The 23,513-nt window shown below is 44.7% G+C and overlaps 1 protein-coding gene across 1 annotated transcript in view; it reads right to left on the reverse strand.

Moving 5' to 3' along the window:
• The window catches only part of LOC148673678 (secretory phospholipase A2 receptor), a 53,158-nt gene that overhangs the window by 11,194 nt on the left and 18,451 nt on the right, over positions 1-23,513 (reverse strand). The window contains exons 20-37 of the mRNA XM_088630429.1: positions 23,189-23,335; positions 22,138-22,272; positions 19,839-19,993; positions 19,601-19,745; positions 18,535-18,589; positions 17,724-17,790; positions 16,252-16,385; positions 15,160-15,203; positions 13,778-13,951; positions 12,719-12,873; positions 10,864-10,977; positions 10,032-10,147; positions 8,514-8,668; positions 7,151-7,353; positions 4,779-4,953; positions 3,572-3,793; positions 2,508-2,683; positions 807-877 (exon numbers count right to left, since the gene is read on the reverse strand). Of these exons, the coding sequence (XP_088486555.1) occupies positions 807-877; positions 2,508-2,683; positions 3,572-3,793; positions 4,779-4,953; positions 7,151-7,353; positions 8,514-8,668; positions 10,032-10,147; positions 10,864-10,977; positions 12,719-12,873; positions 13,778-13,951; positions 15,160-15,203; positions 16,252-16,385; positions 17,724-17,790; positions 18,535-18,589; positions 19,601-19,745; positions 19,839-19,993; positions 22,138-22,272; positions 23,189-23,335 (2,443 nt within the window). The remainder of the gene's footprint in view (positions 1-806; positions 878-2,507; positions 2,684-3,571; positions 3,794-4,778; positions 4,954-7,150; positions 7,354-8,513; positions 8,669-10,031; positions 10,148-10,863; positions 10,978-12,718; positions 12,874-13,777; positions 13,952-15,159; positions 15,204-16,251; positions 16,386-17,723; positions 17,791-18,534; positions 18,590-19,600; positions 19,746-19,838; positions 19,994-22,137; positions 22,273-23,188; positions 23,336-23,513) is intronic.

Here is a 23,513-nt window from a genome sequence, read left to right on the forward strand (position 1 = left end):
AACCACAGTATAAACAGTATATTAATGCAGTGTCCAAAAAGTACAATAGTGCAACATGCTGTATATAGACGAGCAGATGAAGGGCTAACAGTCCTAGCCTAGGGCAGCGTTATACACCCTGACAGCCGCTGGGAGGAAAGACCTGCGGAGACGTTCCCTTGAACACCGTAGCTGGAGCAGTCTGTTGCTAAAAGTGCATAATAACATTTGAGATTGTGTGCACATGTATGAGAAAGCAATGAGCTATACTCAAGAAGGAATTGTCGAAGCTGTTTTGCTATTGGAATTTATCAAATGTAACTGAAGTGAAAGGTAAAACAATCATGGTGAAATATTGTCAAGCGTGTAATTCTCAGACTGCTATAAGATGAATCAATTATCATAAGATATATTATACTGTAAATATATTATATTAAAAGCTGTACACATAGGCAATAACAGTCTGATTCTCAACTCGGTTGGTCAAACAGCTGCCCACTTACCGAAGGAATAAATGATGAATGTGACAAAAAGATTCATTCTTAAAATAACAAATGAGGCAAAAGCAGAAAGGTTAGTTCACCATAATTCAACACAAATATTACTGCAATAACACAGATCACACAGTAACATTTATTAGACAGAAGAATTTGCACTCTGGCATGCTGCGTGAAGTTTCCTTTAATCCCTTTCATTTCCATTTGTGCCATGTATATATAAATATCAGACCACTTCAGTAATGTAGATAAGTAATTCAAATTCACTGATATACTGTACATGAAAAAAAGAAGACAAAAGAGACTCAAAGACCCATTCAAACAACTTACATGTATTCTTCCCCAGCAATACCAAGTACCTTCAGTCCAATCCAGGCACTGTCAGCTTTCCCTCTTCCCACCTATAAATCACAGGCAGAGTGCACTTAGACCTCCTTGCTGGCCCAAACCACTAGAGTTACTCATCTGTTTGTCCCCAGAGAACCTAAAAAATACTTTGCACAATCTCAGTTCAGCAACATATGATACTGCTGCCATTAACAAACCCTTTTACAGAATTATACCTCTGCATTCAGAATACCCCTCTTCCTAGTTCTCTGTTTTGTATTGGGATTAAACTTCAACAAATCCGCAGGCTTGTGCTTCAAAGCCCACCTTTGTTCTCGAAACTCCCTCTTGCTCTAAAGGTTATGACATTTTCTGCAGATGTGCAACCACAATTTATGACTGCATACATGGATTGGCAGAAGAGCAGAGGGAAACACCTAGTGTATTTGCCACACAAAGGTTACACTATTTCCAAGGACTAGTAAGCCTTAGGAATGCATGCAGTATTCTGGGCTAATTTACACAGTAATCGTGTAACACATTGTAAACAAATACAGCTATTTCATATGCAGTATATGTTGCATGCAATGAGTGTGCAAGTTTCTTTTGAAATGTTCTCACAAAAATATTGAATAAATATAAATGATTCGGTGTAGGAGAATCCATTTGTTTCAGAATTCATCCATCCATTTTCTAACCTCTCATCCCATTCTGGGTTACAGGGGAACCAGGGCCTACCAATGGGCACCTGGTAGGATACACAGGGGCACAGACAGACACAAACACACACACATTCGCTCCAGGGCTGATTTTCCCCCAGACACCTTTAAACCTACCAGTATGCCTCTGGACTGTGGGAGGAAACTGGAGCAACATGCGAACTCCACACAGACAGAATTGACCGCAGGGCCCCAGCCCTGTGAGGCAGCAACGCTAACCACGGAGCCACCATGCTGTCCTGCTCTTTTAAAAAAAAAATGCTTAAAGTGAAAGCATTACCAGAGAGGTCCTCTACAGACACTCGCTCACCAGGACCCCGCATGGACCCCCAGGACACGTTTCACCCAGGAGACACAGGAGCTCGTGTTCTGGAGCTGCCCCTTCGCCAAAGCGGGGTGGGGCAGAACAGACAACACCGTGCAACTCCCAGGAGCAGGAGGGGTGCTCAGTTACCCGTGCCTCCTGCTGGGGCCGGCACTGGCCGGACCTGGACAAGGGGACACAGCGCTTGCTTCGGCTACTGGCGTCCCTGCTAAAACAAGGAGTGTGGAGCGCGAGGAACACTCTCATCCAGCACAGCACAGAGCGGGGAGCTGGGGGGAGCTGGAGGAGAGGATCGTGGCGGACCTCAGAGGGAGGATGAAGTCGCCAGATGAGGCTTCTCCACGGCGACGGAGAGCTGGGGGGGACTTTGGGCCCCGTGCAGGAACTAAAGTGGAAAATCCCTGTCCCCCGAGCTGCTGCTCCACAGTTTCAGAGCCGGGACAGATAAATGGCATGGGACAAACGCAACTGGCAGGCCTTGGAGGGACTCGATCATTGCGCAAATCCGGCCCCATCATCCACTTGCACTGATTTGATAATGGGCAATCACCTCTTTCAGGACGTTTTTTATATGATAGTTTCGTAATTTGTTAAAACGTGTACCCATTGTGAAATGTGTTTTTTGTTTATTTTGATTAAAAAAAGGAAAACATTACATACCACACTAGTTAGATAGCTCTGTTCTTCTTTGTCTGCAATCGATACCAGCAGCGCCCCCTGTTCGTAGCAGTCCACTAACGCAGTGTAGAAGTCAGTGTGGTGGGTGTCATTGTACAAGTAGCAGATATCAGTATTTGGCCTCCTTATCCAATTGGGATTAGGGCCACACTCAGGGGCTGTAAAATAAAAGGCAACACTTGTCACAAGGACAGTCTTGAACCCGTTCATGAGATCACATGATTAGCTTCCGGTGGGCGGTAAAGTATGAGCATTTTGTGTTTCTGTCCCTTTAGCTAATGGCTGGCTAGATCTTTTTATTCCCGAAATACATATTTCAACTGGAAAAGGGGATAAAAAGAGCACAAAGGAAAGGCAGGGGACATGGTGGCTAAGAAATGAATCTCACAAGGCAGGGCAGCCCCACTGCAAGCCTGAAGGATCACCATAACAGCAGCTTTTCATTCCAGCTCCGCTACTAATAACCCAACTGAACGAAATCATTTCTTATCTTCTGCAGTGCTGTTGGTTTAGAAACCCTTAAGACCTGCTGTACTACTGCCCTCCAGGACTGGAGTTGGACACTTGTGCCCCAAGGGGTTATGGTAGGCGGCTGTGTTTGCTTTCAGACGACCAGACCTCAGGGAAAAGGTTCACCCCTGACTTACCCCACCTGAGCTCACTGCACTGTCTGCCACAGGGGAGTCCAGTCCTGGTCCCGCTGGGCCAGTGTCTCTACAGGCTTCCGGTACTAGCCGGCTCTTAACAAGCCGGACCAGCTGGTCATGGGCTTAAATGAGCCAGTTTCCCAGCTCCTCCCGGGCCAGCTCTTCGCGTGCTGCAGCTTTAGAGACACCCAGAAACCCCGCAGACCCTCCAGGACCAGGACTGCACATCCCCCGTCCTCCCGGGTTTGTGGGCATTTGCCGGGAACTGGAAAACTACCAAAACGGCCAAAGTCCCCATTTAAATCCGAGTTATTGGCCACCGTACAATCCCAGGAAGCACACTGCAAGCTGAAACAATCCCACAGCCGGAGCTGAACGGACACTGCGGTTGTACTGTACCTGGCTGGTGAGGTGGCGGCGTGGGGGGGCTTTCGGGCTTCCGGCCTTTGGGGATGACGCAGATCCAGTTGTGGACAGCGTCGCAGTTCAGGTCGTTCCACCAGGAGGTGGCGTTGGAGGAGCTGACCATCTCCACGCAGTCCTCCCGGCCCTGGTGGTCGTTGGGCTCTCCAGGGCCCCAGTTAGTGTAGCCCAGGGGAGAGCCATCACTCCACTGATAGCCTGCGCATGTCAGAGACAGGGAGAGAGGGACATCGCACTGGAACTGGGCATGACGAGCACTCCCTGAGCTGTCAAGTGTACTATACTAACAATAACAATGTGTACACACAAAGAATTTCAGGAACAAAAATGAATAGTATACCAGTATACTGAAGAATGTTGCAGAGTCCTATCAAAGTCATATTTGCAGCCATATCACCCTGCAACTCACAACTGGCAATCCACTGAAGCTAAGCAGGTGTGAGCCTGGTCAGTACCTGGATGGGAGACCTCCTGGGAAAAACTAAGGTTGCTGCTGGAAGAGGTGTTAGTGGGGCCAGCAGGGGGCGCTCACCCTGTGGCTCATGTGGGTCCTAATGCCCCAGTGTAGTGACGGGGACACTATACTGTAAACAGGCGCCGTCCTTCGGATGAGATGTAAAACCGAGGTCCTGACTCTCTGTGGTCAATAAAAATCACAGGGTGTTTATCGAAAAGAGTAGGGGTGTAACCCCGGCATCCTGGCCAAATTTCCCCATCGGTCTTTATCAATCATGGCCTCCTAACAATCCCCCTCTGTGAATTGGCTTCATTACTCTGCTCTCCTCCCCACTGATAGCTGATGTGTGGTGAGCGTTCTGGCCAGGTGGATGCTGCACATTGGTGGTGGTGGAGGGGAGTCCCCATTACTTGTAAAGCGCTTTGAGTGGAGTGTCCAGAAAAAGAGCTATATAAGTGTAAGCAATTCTTCTTATTATTATTATTATATTTTTAATAACCTTAACCAGGATTAAGCAGCCTTCTGATTATTGATGTGTTTTTTTTTTATTTACAGCAAAGTTGTACCCATAAATTGGGAACAGGGCAAACTCTCAAGCACAGCTTCTTTTGAAAACAAAAGCTGTTCCATCCCTAGATTGCACATCCCCTAGGCTGTTCCCCCAGATGTGCAGAAGGGTCTCCTACGTGGTGCCACTGTGATCCTGCCCTGCCTCGTGTCACCTACCTCCCTCTACTGCGCTGCGCTGGAGCCCGATCCACTTGGACTTTCCTGCAGAGTGTGTGGACAGGAACTGCTCTACTTCAGCGCTGTGAATGCTGACAAGCTCTGCCCCTCGCGCGATGCAGTTTTCCCTGGCTGCCTGCCAGCTCAACTTCATGGAATTGTCACCTGTGAATATCTGAAAAGCAGAAAAACATTTGTCACCTAGTGGAACCTGCTGGGAATTAACATGTACTTAGACAAGCCACATTTAAAAATATATCTTTAAGGAAACACTTATTACATTCTGTTGCAGAATTTGAGATGAGAATTGCACCTTGCAATTTCGTGCCTAAAGCAATTCTTTTCGTTTAAGAAGCCTTGTTAAGTTAGCTTACAAGGATTTTGTCTTTATTGTCCGGTTAAACATCTTAAAATCCATCGTAGAATAAATCTGCTTTCTGAACACTAAGAAAAACATATTGAATTCACATTCCTGTGGCAGAGGGATTGTTATTTTATGGTCTGGCATTTAGTGTTGTGTCATAAAAAGTAATGGGAATCAAGCATTAAACCTGATGAAGAATGGCCCATAGTTGAGCATAGGAAAAGGGTTGGCATATGTCTTAGGGTTACAGTGGGGCTAGAAAAAATTGAAGGCTTTCTTTTCTTATAGAGCATGTACGTACTTTGTAATTTTCTTTGCTTGGTAAGTGAGTGGCTGAGGAAGATCAATGGATCAGGACTCCCAGGGAAATTCAAGGCAAGGCTTTATCGACATGGGCTATTGCCTAGACTATATGAGACTATATGAGGTACCACGACAATGGTGGAAGAACTGGAGAGAAAAATCAACAAGAACCTCCAAAAGTAGCTGGGAATCCCTCCAAGCTCACATCAGTGGGGCTTTACTTAAGGTCAGGACAGCCGTTACTCTCCCTGTCATCAGGTGTATAAGAATTCAAGGTGGCAAAATGCAGGGTGGAGATGTCCTATAGAAGCTGCAGAAACGGCCTAGTCAAGGGTGCAGGAATCATTACCAGAAGAGGAAGGAAGGGGCTCTGTGACCCAGGCAGAGAGTACAATAAAGCTTCAGGACATCATTCAGAGCCCATGTACTGGGCAGGCAAGGCCTGGGAACTATACCCTTCCGGCAAGGGGACAAATCCAGCGTAAAAGAGAGGAGAGTTATGGTAAAGGGAGAAGTGAGGAATTGGGAGGAGGACAGCCAAAGGTCCAGAGCACTGGAGTTGGGAGTGCAGGGAGTATGGACAAAGTGTCATCTTTCTGAAAGAAGATGAACATCTACTGTACAGGCTCTGTGGAAAGAGGGGCCCTATGGCACATATCCTCTCTGGGTACAGAGGATAACCCACCTAAGAGAGGTACAGATGGCACCTTGACAAGGTCTAGATGACACTGGCGGACATGCTGGAGAAAGAGAGATGGAAGGAACGGCAAGCTCAAGGAGGATCTACAAACACAGTTTAGTTTCTCAAGGTCAGGGAAAAACAGGGATTCTATGGCTCCATCGTGGGACTTGAGAGTTGGCCTTGGATGAAAAGCTGCAGTTTCCTGAAGTTGTACAAACAAGCCCTTAGGCTACATGCGATGATGTGGTCCCCAGAGGCAAGGATGATCATCCTCATTGAGCTGATGGAAGGAAGGATGTGAGGAGTGCTTTGAGAAGAAAAAGCGACAAAGACGAAGATCTGATACAAGACTGCAGAGGGAAAGCGTGTCTGCCACGGTTGCTCATAGTGGAAGTTGAATACAGAGGATTTCCTGCACAATCAGTGTGGAGATACAACACATATGAATATTGACTAAGCAGGTTGAGGGTAAAAAAAGACAGTAGGGAGAACAGAGGAAGACAGAAGGAGAGAGCTCCTTGTCCTTATCATCTTGAAAGACCAGACTGGAGTTAGCGATTTCAACCCTGTTAAGAGAGCTTGCTATTCTGCTCTTGTTAGGAACTTTGATTTCTTGTGTAAGGAATCCTTTGTTTAAAAACAGCCTCTCCCGGTTATCGCAGTTTTAGAATAGTGAGATAGGTTCCCATTGATTTTGTAGCAGTTGGGCTTACAGAGATGGAGATTTAACTGTAGGTCCTATTCTGTTTGGTTTAGAAGGCAGCTCTCTCTCTTATTTTGGCCTCTGTAGGCATTCTGTTAGAGGATTTGAATACTTGGTATCAGTCTCATAACAGGTTCTTGTTTGTAGTCTTTCTGACGTTCTTATGATTAAGACCAGGTTCCAACAGGATCAGGTTCAGACTATAGGGAGAGTTAGGAAGCAGGTTAGGATTAGATTTATGACTGTGTTGATTTCAGCAGTCACGGGATGAGGTTGGGTTCAAGCCAGGAAGCCTTTCCCATGCTTTATGTCTTACTTACTCCATAGCAGTCCCGGAAGTGAGACAGGGACGTCCAGCCCCCCTCACAGCCCACGGCTGGAGGCACAGTGGGGGCAGGAGGAGGCGAGATGCCATCTCTTGCTGCCTCGCACACGAAAGGGAAGGATTCCTCACAGCTCTTGTCGTTCCAGAAGCCCCCTGCTGGGCCCGAGGTCATGGACACACAGCTTCCATCCCCACTGTCTAGGACATAAGAAAGACAAGAGGGGTGATTATACTTATACAGCGGGTGGGGAGGAACGAGAATGAGGGAGGAATGTCTCATGTACTGCCATACTCGTAAACCCCTCCTCTTAAGGACACTCCAGCCCTTCCTAGTTTTGTATTCATCTCCTGCACCTGCTTCTGGTCCCCGCCCCCCATCCTATAAAAGCCAGGCGTTCCTGCCAATCTGGGCTCAGCTTTGGAAGATGGACGCCCGGAACCCCGCCTATCCAGGAAAGACTCGGATTATTGGCTTCAATGGCATCCTGACCATCTGGGTCCGGGATTGGGAGCGTCTGGTCCCATGATCCCCCTTTTATTCCCCCGGCCCTCCGCCGGATCCTGGATCCAGCCTTTTAACTCTGTTTCTCTGTCAGGATGGATCTCCCGGTTTTGCCTTGGACTACTTCAGACACACCCCCCTGAACACCAGTGCACCTAGGACACGCCCCCTGTTTTCCTTCCAGCCCTTTCAAATGCTTTTTTCCCTGTGTTTTCCTCAATCCTCTCCGGATTGTGCTGTCTGCACAGGGTCCTGAAAGAACGCTTCGTGACATGTACACAACAAGAGGAAGGGATGAAAAAACACAAACAGAATGCTTAAACGTATAGTAAAGAGCACTGCCTACAGATGCACCTCTGGAGCACTGTACACAGCTGTGGTCTCAACTTCAGAAAAGTGATAAAAAAGCTTCAGAGAAAAATCAGAAAAGAGTAACCAGAGTGAAGCTCATGTGGGGATGAGTACTTAGGGAGATGAGTACTGAGGACAGATCGAAAGAACTTAATGTTTCCAGTCTCGGTAAAATACATTTTTGCATTGACATTATCTAAAATGTTTTACACAGAGGAATAACATTGCGTGGATTCCTGGTTAAATGTCATGTAGGCACAGGCAATGGTAACTTTCGAATCCATACATCGATACCTGACACTGTTACAGGATCACTAACTGGGCAAGACGGTAATGTACAGACATGGGTTAAATGCACGAAACTCATGAATAACATTTCTTATGCTCTTATAGTCTAAAAATTAAACAATGCCACACTCCCTTTTTTGGCACATGAGGGGACATTGAAGGTAAGTCAGACATGATCTAAATGTCTCTTGAAATGAAAGACCGAATTCTGCATTACCTGGCTGCCCCCTGTCCCAGTGTGTGAAGGTTACTGGTGCCCCGCTCTCCCAGATATAATCCACACCTCCTGTAGTGTTTCCTCTGGCTCTCAATCCAATCCACCAGAAACCGGAGAGGCCCGCCAGTTTGACAGTGAAATGGGATTGCTCATATCTGGAGAACGGCATAGTTAGAACTGACTGACCCCATAAGCCTATTCTGTTTCCTACACAAATGGTCGAAACAATGTGATGTCTTTTTATATATACAGTATATACAGAGATTTACACGAAGATCAAGAATTACAAAGCTTTCTGCAATAAAGCTTTAAGTACATAACCAATTGTATACTGAAGACAAGCCATACTGTATCTGGAATTAGAAACAGAAGCTGTTTTTTGCACTAAAGATTGACCCAGGTAAAAAGGATTATGGAGGCAGTACAAATTTAACCATTACAAAGGTCAGCGAATTTTAGGCTGGCCAGCAGGTTATATGCTGCACAGTTCTGGCAATGGCACTGGGGTCAACCTGCTCTTGGAAAAAGAATGCAGAAGGACCTGTGTTTAACACACCTCCCACGGTATATGTGAAATCTTACACCACTTGTCCCTTTAACCATAATATAGAAGAAAGGTTACAACATGAATGGAAATTCAAGCAGAATGAAGATCTGACAACATCCTCCAGCCCAAGACGCATATGAACGGGCCTGGCCTGAGCCACACCTCTGAGGTGTGACAAGAGCAAAGGCAGTCGGGCTGCAGCATTTGCATCTCTCTTCCTCCTTAGAGTGATTTGTTTTGCAAACACTGTGCATCCATGTGTAACTAACATTTTAAATAAGAATGAAAAACTTCAAAACCCAGGTGTTCTAGGAACATGTTGTTCCTGACAGCCCAGGAGCAACGTGTTTTTGATGCCCAGTGACCTCCAAATCAATATGATGTTCAACTCTGCTGAGGGGAGGGTGGGATGGGTCTGCCAGGTCTCTCTTTGTGAAACAGTGCCCCCTGTGGCCTCCTGGGCGCTTGCAGGCATGCAGTGTTGTCAGTGAGGGGCACGCCTGTCCTCCAGGGGGCGCCCACCCTGCAATACAGGGCTGTGTTGCCTTTCCCGTACTTAAAATTGAGTTGCTCAAAGGCAGGCAGGTGGAAAGAGTTTGCCTTTGCTTCCTCATTATCCCTCGTACGGTAGCAGAAATGCCATGCTCTTATCTTTACTCAAAGAGTTGTGGGAGCGTGGAACAAGCTACCCAGCCCTGCCGTTGAATCTGATACCCAGGTTTCTTTCAAGAAACGGCTGGATGAGATGCTTGGATCAATTAACTACTCGCTACCAAACTGGCTAGATGGGCCGAGTACCCTTGGTGTAACCTTTCTCTTGTTCACATAACATCATAGCTGAGCAGCGAATGTGCTTGTCAGCCCTGCCTTCAGCCTGCCCGCTGGCCAATTAGGAGTCTGACCAAGGTTGCATATTTCTGCCATGTCAACTGATTTTAAGCCGGAGAAAGTCTCCCCTTCACCATTCGTACATGTCCATGATGTGAAGCAGATTACTGTTTTTGCCGTGGCAGAAGTTCTTAGCCTCTGACCATCTCCTAGGGACTTCTTCATACCAGTAGCAAGAGTAGCCATAGGCATCCCATCCCTGCAGGGAGAATGACATCACAAACTCTCTTCAGATCATTCACACTGAGAAGGGACCCTGTGGTCCAAAAGCCTTTTACACCTGAGCTTTTAAATCTTAGATGGAATATATACATACTGCTGTGCAACAGCTATAGACTGTTTACATAGTTCGTTTCTCTACAATATCTTTCATCCTTCTTCATGCAGAAACACAGCTCTGCCAGTCTACTACTGTAACTGAAGCCATTTTGTTCCTTTCTAACAATTAAAGCTGATCTGATTATTTTTATTCAAAAAACATTTAGCTTCATGGGCACGTAGAGAGAAACAAATGATTTGACTGCTGAAGACCATCTGACGATAAGTCAGTTGAATTTGTTTGGGAAATGTGGTGGTTTAGCTGCACTCTGTACTGGGTGCTCACACATAGTTTACCTTGAGCTGATGTGATCAAACGTTTGACGATGTCAATTAAAGATCATTGAATTCCAGATCTGGTTTGTCCTCTTTTTAGAGACTTTTAGTAACTTTTGTAATGACCTAAACTCTAGAAATAAAGTTATTGTTGAAAACAGTATGGGAGGCTTTGCGTTGTTCATGCTTATAACATTATATACTTAATATATATACAGTATATTCTACAGTATGTACAGCAGCTTCTGATGGACTTAACATTTAATGTTTATCCACATAGGGGTGCAGTTTCATGTGTAGCCAGTGGCTTTCAGATGTTACCTCTTGGCAGCCATATACAGCTGGGGGAATGGAAGGAGCTGGGTAATGATCTTTGGCTTTCTTACAAATGTAGGTATTGAATTCGGAGCAGGACACATCAGCCCACCTCCCACTCTAAAAGAAATGACAAGGACAGTATTGTCACCCTGCATCCCTGCAATGTTATGCATTAAATTATACATATTAAATCATATCAATTATTTTTTCTTTAATAGGGGTGCAACAATCAGAATTGTTTGGCTTGCTCATTTAAGGGGCAGATAGATAAGATTGGGCTCATGGTGCGATAGTGCTGCAAGTGTGCAGTCCCACACCCTTCACTACAGTGTGGCTGGAGACGGGAAATCCTCCATTAGGAGAGAGATCAGAGACACGGGCTCTTAGTTTAAATGAATGAGGGGCAACGAAAGCACTGAAACTAACCGTCTTCTCTCAATTTTTTTACATGTATTGGTCGGTAATAATTCACTTGCTGAAGATAACATTAAATTCCTGTAATAATCTGGGAGCTCATTATGCCATTAATAAAAATGGTGTGTGATGTTCGAGTTTCTTTAATGTTATCTGCGCTGTGACAATGTTCATCTTCATTTGCGCACTTGACATTTATGTTGCAGTTTCCCCTACAAATGAGGTGTTCTGTTAGAAAAGGTTATGTCACAGTGGAAAACTAGGTGTGGGGCCCTATACAGCCCCTGAAGGGCTGGTGCCCTCCTTGCACAGACACTCATTAATCTCCACACAGTTCGGAAGCAACACGTGGGACTGCCAGACGTGTCCAACTGGGCCTCAGACCGGACAGGGATGGACGGCAGAGCAGCAAAGGACACAGACTGTTACACCTGGCCATCTGCATGCAGGCAGTCCGTTCCTTCGCTCCGGGCCGCTGGCTCTGCCTGCACCCAGCACATGAAAAGGACATTTTCTCCCCTGATCTCTTCCTGAGCCCTGGCCAGGAACGGGTCTTTATTAGCCTCAGTCAAAAGAGAGGGGGGGAGCAGGTTGGAGACAGACCAGGGTGCATCACGGATGAGAGGGCAGAGGAGAGGCCTCGGACACCAGGAGGGGACTCGACAGAGAGCAGCACAGGAAGGCTCCAGCCACATCTTCCTCCCTCCTACCCCGCATGGGACTTGAGGAAACAAGGTAGGTGAGGAGCACATTGTCTGGGACAGAGATGTCCGAGATGATCGAAGCACTAGACAGTTTCTTCTCTTTCTTCGTCGTGGTGGGAGGAAGCAAGCCGGATGGGGCTGGTTTCAGGAGAACAGTGATGCTGGACTTGGCTTTGGGACTCTGGGTTTTTAGTAACGGGTTCTTGTGCTGATCTGTGAGTGCGTGTCCCTTGTGGATACTGTACATTATGCGTTGTATGTTTTCAAGTAGACAGTGCCGAATGTTGTAATTCCCCAGAGACTAAAAAGAGGCAATTGTGTTCAATGGCTGTCTTGCCTGATCTGTGGGTGACAACTGGACATTCTGGGAGATAAAAAGAACCTATTGGAGGAGAAAAGAGGGTCTTCACACCCTTATCATTGCTAGGTGGTGTAGTTGGCTTCAAAAGCTAAAAGTATTCTGTATTTAGGGGTCACCATCCATGGAGACCGTGGTAACCATCACCGTACCTGATGCAGGTATTTTATCTTTTCTGTCATACTACTTTAATACTTTCTGTATTACTGTAATATTACAGCAAAGATAAAATACTGTACTATTTCTGTATTACTACTTTCTGTAATTATATATTTTCTGTCATGTTAGTTAAAATAAATTGAGGGGAAAAAACTCTTCATTTCCAGGGAAAGCGGCCATTTCCAGGGAAAGTAATATTCAGCCGCGAAGGAAGTCGCCGTACCTGACGCAGCATCTTCACACAGTGCTCAGAGTTCACATTTTCGCTGCTGGGCTCCCCAACCGCCCAGTAGGTGAACTTCACTGGGTGATCGTCGGACCAGGTGAAGAAGTTATTTATCTTGCGGTCATTCAAGCCAATCCACACATCACCGGTGGCTAAATAAAAAAAAAATGTCCTCAATTGATAAACACACTATTTTTGGTTATGTCAAAAGTAATACTCCGGCTTCAATATAAACTCTACTGACTACAGAGGAGCTACAGTATAGCATCTGTGTCCTGTATATAGAGTAAACTAGAGGTCTGCTACCCGACCCAAGCCCGACGGAGCTCGACAAAGTATCGAATAAATTATTATTATTTTATGTTTTAAATGTATTTTTATTAGAAGAAATTCGTAACTCATCTCTCTCCCGTATGTGTGTAACAGAGCCTTCTTACAGTAGCTAACTGTTCGCAATGGATGAAATAAAACGAAAACACATAAAATACCAGTTTTTCTCAGAAGCACGGCATTTTCTATCACCTCAAGCGCATAGCTGCCGAGCAAAGCATTGTAAAACCGCGTCTGTGAGAATCCGTCATCCGTGTGTGCAGGTGTGTGTCTACTCGCTCTGAGAGGAAAAGAGAGTGACCGATCTCGGGTTCGGGTTTCAAATTTGGCAGTACCATTCGGGCTCGGTCGGGGCGGGACAGGTCTCAAGGTTTCGGGTACGGGCCTGGATTCGGCCTTCAATTTCTTGCCTGTGCAGGCCTCTAGACTAGTATACTGAATATACATGATGCCTCCTAGTGGGATGAGAGGGAACTGCAGTTCCCCTTCCTGTGTTCCATTACCCTTGATTTCTCAGCCATGCCAGGCAGCGCATTATGAAGCAGATACAGTATCTGTGTTACAGACGTCCATTCAGTTCCACGGAACTTTAAATTTTACCCCATCTAAGAGAAGGACGAAACTCAGAAAAGCCTTGTGAAATCACTCTATCCCTTTCCCAATTACATTCTTAATATTTGACCTACTGCAGTTAAAAAGACACGCATACTGTACGTTTCGACTTACCCAAATAGAGGTAACTCTCCAGCCAGCTCTGCTCTGTTAGGGACATGATTGATACCAGATCGGCTCCAATTGCCCTACACCTATCGTGGGCGTTCTGCCAGGTCAGTTCGTTAACGAACGGTTTGTAGCAGAAATCTCCAAATTCATGCCAATCTGGCCCAGCGCATCTCATTTCTGAAAAGTTATAATATCACAGAATTAGCAGCAATCTCAAGCAAGCATTACACTAAAAGATCAGGGCGATGTCACTTCTGTAACTGGTTCATTCATGGGCCCTGTTAAATTTACATTACTCTGGAACTCTGGCATTTTTTCCACTGTATCTCCTGTTTTCTAAAATAATAACAATAATATCCTTAGACTTATATAGTGCTTTCCTGGACAGTGCAATCAAAGTGCTTTACAGGTAATGGGGACTCCCCTCCACCACCACTACTGATGTGCAGCTCCACCTGCCTGATGTTACAGCAGCCAAAGTGCATGATTGGTAAAGGCCAGAGGGAAATTGAGCACCCCCTACTGGCCCCACTAACACCTCTTCCAGCAGCAGCCTTAGTTTTTCCCAGGAGGTCTCCCATCCAGGTACTGACCGGGCTCACACCTGCTGAGCTTCAATGGGGTGCCATTTGAGAGTTGCAGGGTGATACAGCTGATGGCTAAATGTATTATTAGCTATTGTTTATGTATTGTTATATACTGTATATATATATATTCTGAACCTTTTTCTCCATAACATGCACAAAACACAAAATTAAAATGAGTTTAGTCCCATCTGTTTTACTCAAATGCAGTCTTGGTTGTATTGTCTACAATGAAATAATCAAGACAATTTATCCTAGCTCCTGTAAAAGAGCACTTTTCCTGCACAGAATCTAATGCTTTATTCTGACCCCATCACAGATTATTAGGAGACATTTACTGTTTCCATGGTCTCCTCCTAGATGAGACATTAGACTAAAAATTAAAAGACAATGGAAATATTTATGCTGCTGACGGCAGTCACTGGAAAATATTTTTCAATGTTATTTTTTTTGTTTGTAATAGGATTATCTGAGCCCATCCTTATGTTCTAAAGCACAAAGATTGTCATACAGTTTGGATTAGAATTACCAGGGGAATTATGTGTCGCACTGAACAAACATCTTTCATTTTCAAAGCCCACCTGTCACAAATTCCTTCACTAGTTCCTTTAAAAAGATGCAATCCAAACTAGCTGAACAAGGGATTCTTTTGACATTCACTTCTCCAGCTATTCATTATGTTACAAGATGTTTATTAATGCTTGGTCATGCATCTTACTAGTTATCCACATCAATTAAATGTATTGCATTGAACACAGTCTGCTGCTTGATTTGAATGTCTTGTTAAGCAATATCACATACCACCATCAGCAAAACTGTAGGAGTAGGGGAAGTTGCCATTATACCTGTGAAGAAAAAAGTAGGAAAAGATAGCAGTCTCTTACAGATCACAAAGGGTAACACAGGCGAACCATCGTTTCTTTTTAATAAACTAGGACTCACGAATGATAACATTTTTACTGAAAAAAAACCCATGAAATACCAAAGTTCAGAACAGACGGAGTTTCTATTGCTTTAAAAAAAATCTGTTTATCTGTTGGTTAAAGCTCTCATTTTCAAAAACTTTTAACAATAAAATTATATCCACAGAAAGACAGTAGACCTCCCAAGTGGCTGGCCCAGCAAAGGTTATGGTGTGTGAAATTAATCCAGTGGTTCTCAACTGGCGGATAGGCGTACCCCTGGGGTACCTCGAGATGTACCAGGGGGGTACCTCGGGCGTCACCTCCAAAATGGCAGATTTTCATGTGCGTAGTTTTTAGGAAACTATTTATCAGTTAATTTTGAAATCATTTAGATTATAAATGATATATGCAGATTTATTTATTATTCCACTATGATACAGCACATACATACATGCAAAAAAAAAAACCCTTTCTTAGCGTTCTATGCCTATGATAACCTTAGGGGATACCTGAGGACAGGGCCCACCCTCCAGGGAGTTCCTCGGCCAAAAAGGTTGAGAACCACTGATCGGTAGGCTCGGGGCTCTCCGAGTCACAGCGACCCCTTGTGTCTGCCTGGGTCACTCCCTACAAACATGCGATGTCCCAGGTACGATGTCCCACGTGCCCCTGCTGCGCTGCCTGCGACGACGGGTGGTGTCCCGTTATATTTTACTGATTGTGCTTTTTGTACTTTCACTGCTGTCTTGCTTTTTTCTGCACAAAGCGGTGCTCCATTGGCCGAGGTTTGTGTTGTAAAGACCACGCAACTGTTCTCTGCTGACCTGCCTTTTTTTTCAAATAAAGGATTCAAAAAAATTACCAAATCGTCACTGCGATAGAAAAAGTCCCAGTCCAGTGATGGAGGTTTCCAAACTCAGTGACCGTTATGAAATCTGTTCCCTGTGGGAGGCAGGGTTAAGGTGAAGGTTCATAAGGCCGAACGTACTGTTTGGTCGTGATCCCATTCCTGCTGCTCCCGGGATACAGAGAAAGTCCTGGCTGTCTCAGCATTGTGCAGTCTCCCCCGTGCTCATTGAGGATCACACCCGCATGTATCGCGGCTGCACAGATGTTGGAGTCCTGCAGATGGGAAACCTGGGTCAGCATGCACTTACAGGCTGTAGCTCTTACCACAACTATTAAAAACTGCTTCATTCCAGACATGCAGTCAAGAACAGTAAATCAGAGCGGTATCTGTGCAGCAATGGAATCGCAATGCAAGCTACGGATTAAAAGTTGAACTACGCAGTGTCAAGGCAAGAAAAGAACAACTTTTAATGAAGAAAACTATGGACTGAAATGTTTTTTATGATTTAATTAGTAAATGAATGGGTGGTTTCAGAAACCCATAAAAAAAAACAATTTGATTGTAAAATGCCATCTTGCATTTTAAACATACTGTAGAATCTCTGTTTTAAAATTTTGTGATACAAACTATCCAATGTGATGGCGGTGTGGGTTCTCTTTGAAGTTAAATGTCGTCAAAGCAAAGGAACTGGTCATTGATTTTAGGAAAAATGCAACACCCCACAGATCTACTGTAATTAACAGTCAAAGTGCAGAAACTTTCAATGATTATGTGTCCTTGGGATTGGTCATAGACACAGACCTAAGATTGGACAAATGTTGTGATACCACTTATAAAAAAGGCCAACAGAGGTATTTTGTTCTTATGAAGCTCAGTTATTTCAAGGTAGGTGGAACTATTTTCACATTTTTCTATAAGTCATGCATTGAGAGTGCCTCAACATATTACGTTACGTACGTTAATTGTATTAGGATGGGTAAAAAATAGTGAAAAAGCAGCATCATATTTTGGCTAAATCAAATAAACTTAAATATCCTTTACAAACCGAGGGTTGTAAAGAAGAGCAGAGCATTATGGAGTGTGTGAATTTACACTAGTCCAATCTGGGAGACAAAGGAATGAAATTCATTGGCACAGGAAATCTTTCATCCCTCCTGTAATATCTCAAACAATATAAAGTAACTCTCTAATCTCCTGTAAAACAATTGTACTTCCTTATCTGATGGTAATGTTTGTCTTCCTTGTTGTATTCTAAAATTGGACTGCGTCGTAAAAACAATTTCCCCCAGTGGATAATAAGCTTGAATTGAGCAAACTCTTAGAAATATCTGATATTGACACTATATACTTCCTTTACAAACCAAACTGGCAAAAAAAACTATTTTTATAAGCAATCGTGAGAAACAGTGGCTTACTTTATATAAACAGTATTTCCAAGAGATTTGTTATTGCAAATGATATGATCACAGTAAATTAAATCGGTATTCTTGGCTGGATGATTGTTTTAGGTAGGCTTAAAATCACCAAAATCATCATTCATATTATAAAGGAGATTAGGAGATTACTGTAGGGTGATAGATAGCAGGTTTCATGTCCACATATCCACTTACACCTCTGTATACTCCAGAACCAAAGACATTGTAAGGCTCTGATGCACAACCAGCAGGACAGTGGACCCTGAGACAGACAAATATTTTTAAGAAAAGGTCATTTAACCCAGGAAATACAATAAATACTTTTTTGAACTATTTATAAACATTAGAAGAATAAAGAACAAGATAAACCAACATGTTTCTCAATTTGTATTATAGCTCTCTTAGTGAAGTGGGGGAAGTGAAGTTGACTTAGGAGGATGACCGTGTGCCTTCACGTGCTCATAGGATGGGATTTCAACATTCCGAACAAAATTACTGGATCGCATGAACATCTGAAGAATGAAACTAATTTGCTAACCAGTATCATTCAGTTTAGCTTTCATAGTGAACAGCTGATTCCAGACAGTGCATGGGCATTGAACACCATCTCTGCACTGGTACAACACTGAATTTACATATCAACATCTTTCAGTTTTAAAATCCCTTCCTGGTCATATGGTAATCATACTACTTTCTCACACGTATCTCGATCAAACTGCGCAAGAGGGGGTGAAAAGGTGTTTGTGAGTTTAGGGATTGCAGTGAAAAACAACAATATTGCTCTGCCTTAGAGGCTGTCTGTACATGGAGACCAGTACAGTGTGTGTACTATGCACTGCATATGTTTGTTTAGGTTCATGCATATGCAACATAACTCAATAATCCAAAATTCAAAACCATGTCATGGATGTCATATGTGGGAAGCAAGCTGAGGAAATTTTATTAAGAGTCACACGATCAAAGATTTGAGAGCAACACTGATTATTCTTGTTCAAGGCTGACTTACAGTTTTCTATCGCTGATGAAGCTATATGCAGGGACTGATCCACAGGTCACGGTATCTGGGGAGAAAATATTTCGTTTTCATACAATCAGTATTCACTGACATTTTTGCTTAGATTTACTATACTGCAGCATCACTCCTGAGGAAGCGCTGTCTCCTTTAGACATGGGGGAGTCATACGTATCTGATTTCTGTGTGAGCACATGTTCCTCGATACTGGGAGCTACAAAACATTGGAGGCCTATGGCCTATAACTGGGATGCTGGGGCTTTGGTCTGACCCAGCGTTCCTCAGGACTCTTCTGATTTAGTCCAAGGATATACAGCAGAATGGAGAAACTGCAGCAGGTCCACAGGTACAGAACAATCTAGTTCAGGTTGGAAAGGAGAGCAGATAGCACAGAAATGTACTCTAGGTGGGGATTTCATTCTGAGCCGCAAAGAGGCAGCAGCCATATCTCACAACTGGCAGCCCACTGGATCTCAGCAGCTGTGAACCTGGCCAGTACCTTGATGGGAGACCTCCTGGGAAGAACTAAGGCTGCTGCTGGAAGAGGTGTTAGACGGACCAGTAGGGGGTGCTCACCCTGTGGTCTGTGTGGGTGTTAATGCTCCACTGCATTAGTGAAGGGGACGCTATACCGTTAAAAGCCTTCCTTTGGTTGTGATGTAAAACCGAGGTCCTGACTCTCTGTGGTCATTAAAAATGCCAGGGCGTTTCTCAAAAAGAGTAGGGCTGTTACCCCGGCATCCTGACCAAAATGTCCCATTGGCCTTTACCAATTATAGCCTCCTAATAATCACCATCTATGAATTGGCTTCATTACTCTGCTCTCCTCCCCACTGATAGCTGGTGTGTGTTGAGTGTACTGGCGCACTATGGCTGCCATTGCATCATCTATTGGTGGTGGTGGTTGAGGGGAGTCCCCATTACCTATAAAGCACTTTGAGTGGAGTTTCCAGAAAAGCTCTAAATAAATATGAGGAAATATTATTATTAATTATATCGTCAGTGAGATACTGTACTACTGGGTACTCCTTAAAGGAGCTTCAAAGCCTTTTTAACTTACAGTTTGATTTGCATCCCAGTAGCTCCATGCGAAGTCCAGGCAGTGTGTTGCTGGACAGCGGCAGGACCCGGATGTACTGAACGGAGAGAGGCATGCCAAAGAGCTGTGTCTCCTTTGTAGTGCCGTCAACACTTCCAGGAAACCCCTGCGCACACCCACCACAAGAGCAATGTATGGATTATATGAATCATCACGCCTGCTGGGTGAAAATATAGAGCTGAAATTCTTCTCTGATTACCTCTCCATCATTCACATAGTCTCGCCAGGTCCTGCCATCCATGCTGCTTTGCACCTTGAATGATGTGACCCAGTGATCAGCATCTGGGCAGCCTTGAATTACGATGCCTGTCACCTTCTTAGTCTCTCCAAGATCAACCTGGATCCATGAATTAGCTACAGTGTGGGGGGCAAGTTAAGAATTAAACATCACAGAGCTCCTGCATGGCCTACAATCCAGTGTTCCTGTCTATAGAGGAACAAACAAACTGCTTCAAACGTTTCGTTCCTCCACAAAAGGAAGTGGGCTGAACTGGTCCTAAGATTGTGATTTTAATTACCGTAATCATTTTAATGTACAGCACAGAGCACTATTCATACTGCTCAGATCGTGATTGGACGTGTCCTCCAGTTTAGGAAGAGAAAAGACCCATTACTGTGTTTTATTTCTCCCTTAGTCCAAGGGATGATCTAATGTCTCTGTCCAGTTCTCTCTCTCTCTCTCTCTCTCTCTCTCTCTCTCTCTCTCTCTCTCTCTCTCTCTCTCAATTCAATTCAATTCAATTCAAGGTGCTTTATTAGCATGACCGATAGGTACAATCAGTGTTGCCAAAGCAAATAAAAATAATAAAATTAACATAGAACAAAACAAAAAATAGAAGTAAAATAAAATCTACAGACATGTTACAGACATTTACAACAAAGACATATTATATAATATTGACATATACTGTAGGCGGCTGGAGCATTATTGGGGGACGGACTCACTGTTCCTCAGGCTGTGACAGGAGATCACATACTGGGCTGCCAGATCAACTGAGTTCCCTCCTCCCTCTCCCAGTAGGATTGGGACCTGTTGTGGTTTTGGCAGGTGTGGGAACTCTGGGATTAGATTTCTGAATTTCGGGAAGAATGTTTCTCTAATCCCAGAGTATCTGTCACAGTGCAGTAGGAAGTGCACCTCTGTCTCTATTTCTCCCTGCTGGCAGTGGGAGCACAGCCTGTCCTCTCTGGGCAGCCAGGTCTGCCTGTGTCGCCCAGTTTCTATGGCCAGGTTGTGGTCACTGAGCCTGTACTTCGTCAGGGTCTGTTTCTGTTTGTTATTTTTTATTTTGGTAAAATATTCAGCTAGTGTGTATTGTCTGTTTAAGGTTCTGTAGCATTCCAGTTTATGTTGTGTTTGTGTGTGTGTGTCCCAGTGTGTGAGATATTGCTGTTTGATCTGTGCTGTGATGTGGTTGAGTCTGGGTTGTGGTGCTCTAGCAGTGCTGTCCTGAGGCTGGTTAGTGTTGGTGTGGCTCAGGTTGGTGAGCCTCAGGACCAGCTGGCTCAGGGGGCTCTGTTTTGGGCTCAGCTCTTGGCTCAGCAGGGCTTTGTGGTGGTAGGAATTTTGGTCACTGTTTTTTAGGTGTAGCCAATACTTTAATATTCTTTTCTGTATGTTTATCAATAGTGGGTACTGGCCTAATTCGGCCCTGCACCCGTTGTTAGGAGTTTTTCTCTGCACACGGAGGATGATTCTACAGATCTCCATGTGCAGAGTTTCTGTGGGGTGTTTGTCCCATTGGGTGTAATCCTGGTCTGTGAGGGGACCCCAAACTTCACTGCCGTATAGGGCAATGGGTTGGATTACACTTTCAAATATTTGGAGCCAGATTCTTGTTGGTGGGTTGATGTTGAAGAGCCTCCTTCTTATTGCGTAGAAAGCCCTGAGTGCCTTCTCCCTCAGTGCCTTCACTGCCAGGTCAAAACTCCCGGAAGAGCTGATGGTGAGACCGAGATATGTGTAGCTGGATGTGTGCTCTAATGTGTTGTTGTTCAGTGTGAATTGCACCTGTTTCCCTGAGGTCTGGCTTTCTTCTGGAAAACCATAACTCTGGTCTTGTCCAGATTGACTGTCAGTGCCCAGGTCTGACAGTACTGCTCCAGCAGTGCCAGGTTCTGCTGCAGCCCCTGTTCTGTGGGCGACAGCAGGACCAGGTCATCTGCGTAGAGCAGGAACTTGATTTCTGTGTCGTGTAGTGTAAGATCTCTCTCTCTCTCTCTCTCTCTCTCTCTCTCTCTCTCTCTCTCTCTCTCTCTCTCTCTCTCTCTCTCTCTCTCTCTCTCTCTCATAGATGTAGTGTCTAAAAAACGTGTTCTGAAGTCATGGAACATGCAGATGCAACAAATGACAAAGTCATAAACACAGGACCTTCTCGAAACTGTGATGATGCCTCTCAAGGGGATGTATCCCCTCAACAAACTTTGTAAGGAGGAAAAAACCAGCGAAACCAAACAGTACATCCACCAGCATGGGGAGCGTGAGACATCAATCATACCGGGACTGGAGGGCATCCAGCAGGAGTTTCCGTTCAGGCGGGCACTGTCTGGGCTGTGATTACTGGAGGACGAGGAGGCCGAGAGCCACGTGCTGGGGATTGTGCCATCTTCCATCCCCAGTCCTCTCACGCACACTGGAGAAAGCAACGCTTGCGTAATAACATAGAGCATGTGTGCACAAAATACCAATACCAGTAAGTCTGAGAACACAAATCTGAGGTACAGAGTGGAAACGTCCTGAATTGAAATCTGAACACAATTTAGAAAGCACGTGATTTTTAGAGTCCCCTTATTTACCAAAGCAAGAGCAATTGCTGATTTATTCCAGGTAAAATTGTGCTTTTTAGTTAAAGCTACCAATTAGCTAAGGTCCCACAATTAAGGAGATCTGTGCAGGACAGGCAAATCTTTTTTATGACACCCTTTTCAACACTGGAATTAGTTTTCAGAATAGGGTACATGTCACGACTATAGTCCCCCCTCCTTAAGGGTGCTCCAGCCCTTTCACTAAAGACTTCATTCTCTGCACCTGTTTCCCATTCCTTGCCCACCTTAAAAGCCAGGCGCTGACGCTCATCCGGGCTCTGCTCTGATTTCCGTATCGTGCGAGTCCGGGACCTGGAAGCGCCTGGTCCCGTTAAGGTTTTAACCTCCGTTCCCGTTCCCCGTCTGCCGGTTCCGACCCGGCCTTCGTGGTTTTTAATCCTTCTTCTGATGGATCTCCTGGTTTTGGACTTACCCTTGCGTTTTGGATTTTCCCTAAGGATTACTCTCGGATTGTTCGCCTCGGCCACACCTCCCCCGTGCACCAGCGCACCTTGGACACGCCCCCTTGTCTTCAGCCCCGTTTTCCTGCATGACATTTCCCTAGTGTTTCCCCACTCCGTCGGACTGTGTCGTCCGCACAGGGTCCGGAAAGAACTGATCGTTACAGTACACTCACCATTTTATCAAAAGCAAATTCAGACACGTTTATTCTACTGCATTTTGTATCACATATTCAACATTTTATTGCACAAAGAGCACATTAGCCCTTCGTTAGAAACTCACCATTTTGCTCACAGGTGTACACCACTTCTAGGTATTTCGATACTTCAGGGCAGGGGTCATTCTCAGCGTAGGCATACAGAATGCAAAAATTGCGATTGTCACAATATTTCCGGATCAAAGGCAAAGTGCCTTCCACCATGCACGTTTCTAGGGAAGGTAAATTTGAGGAGTTATGATACTGTATATAATATTCCAAAAAGATTCACAAAAACATGAGTCCCGTAAATGAACACTCCAGTTGGTTTCAGGTAAGCTGTGTTATGTTTTTATGGTTGTCCTCTTGTCTTTTTGACATGGCCAGTTTGAAGAAAATATCTGAAGTCAG

This window comes from Lepisosteus platostomus, chromosome 4, assembly GCF_059453375.1.
Source record: "Lepisosteus platostomus isolate fLepPlt1 chromosome 4, fLepPlt1.hap1, whole genome shotgun sequence".
NCBI classification, from domain to species: domain Eukaryota; kingdom Metazoa; phylum Chordata; class Actinopteri; order Semionotiformes; family Lepisosteidae; genus Lepisosteus; species Lepisosteus platostomus.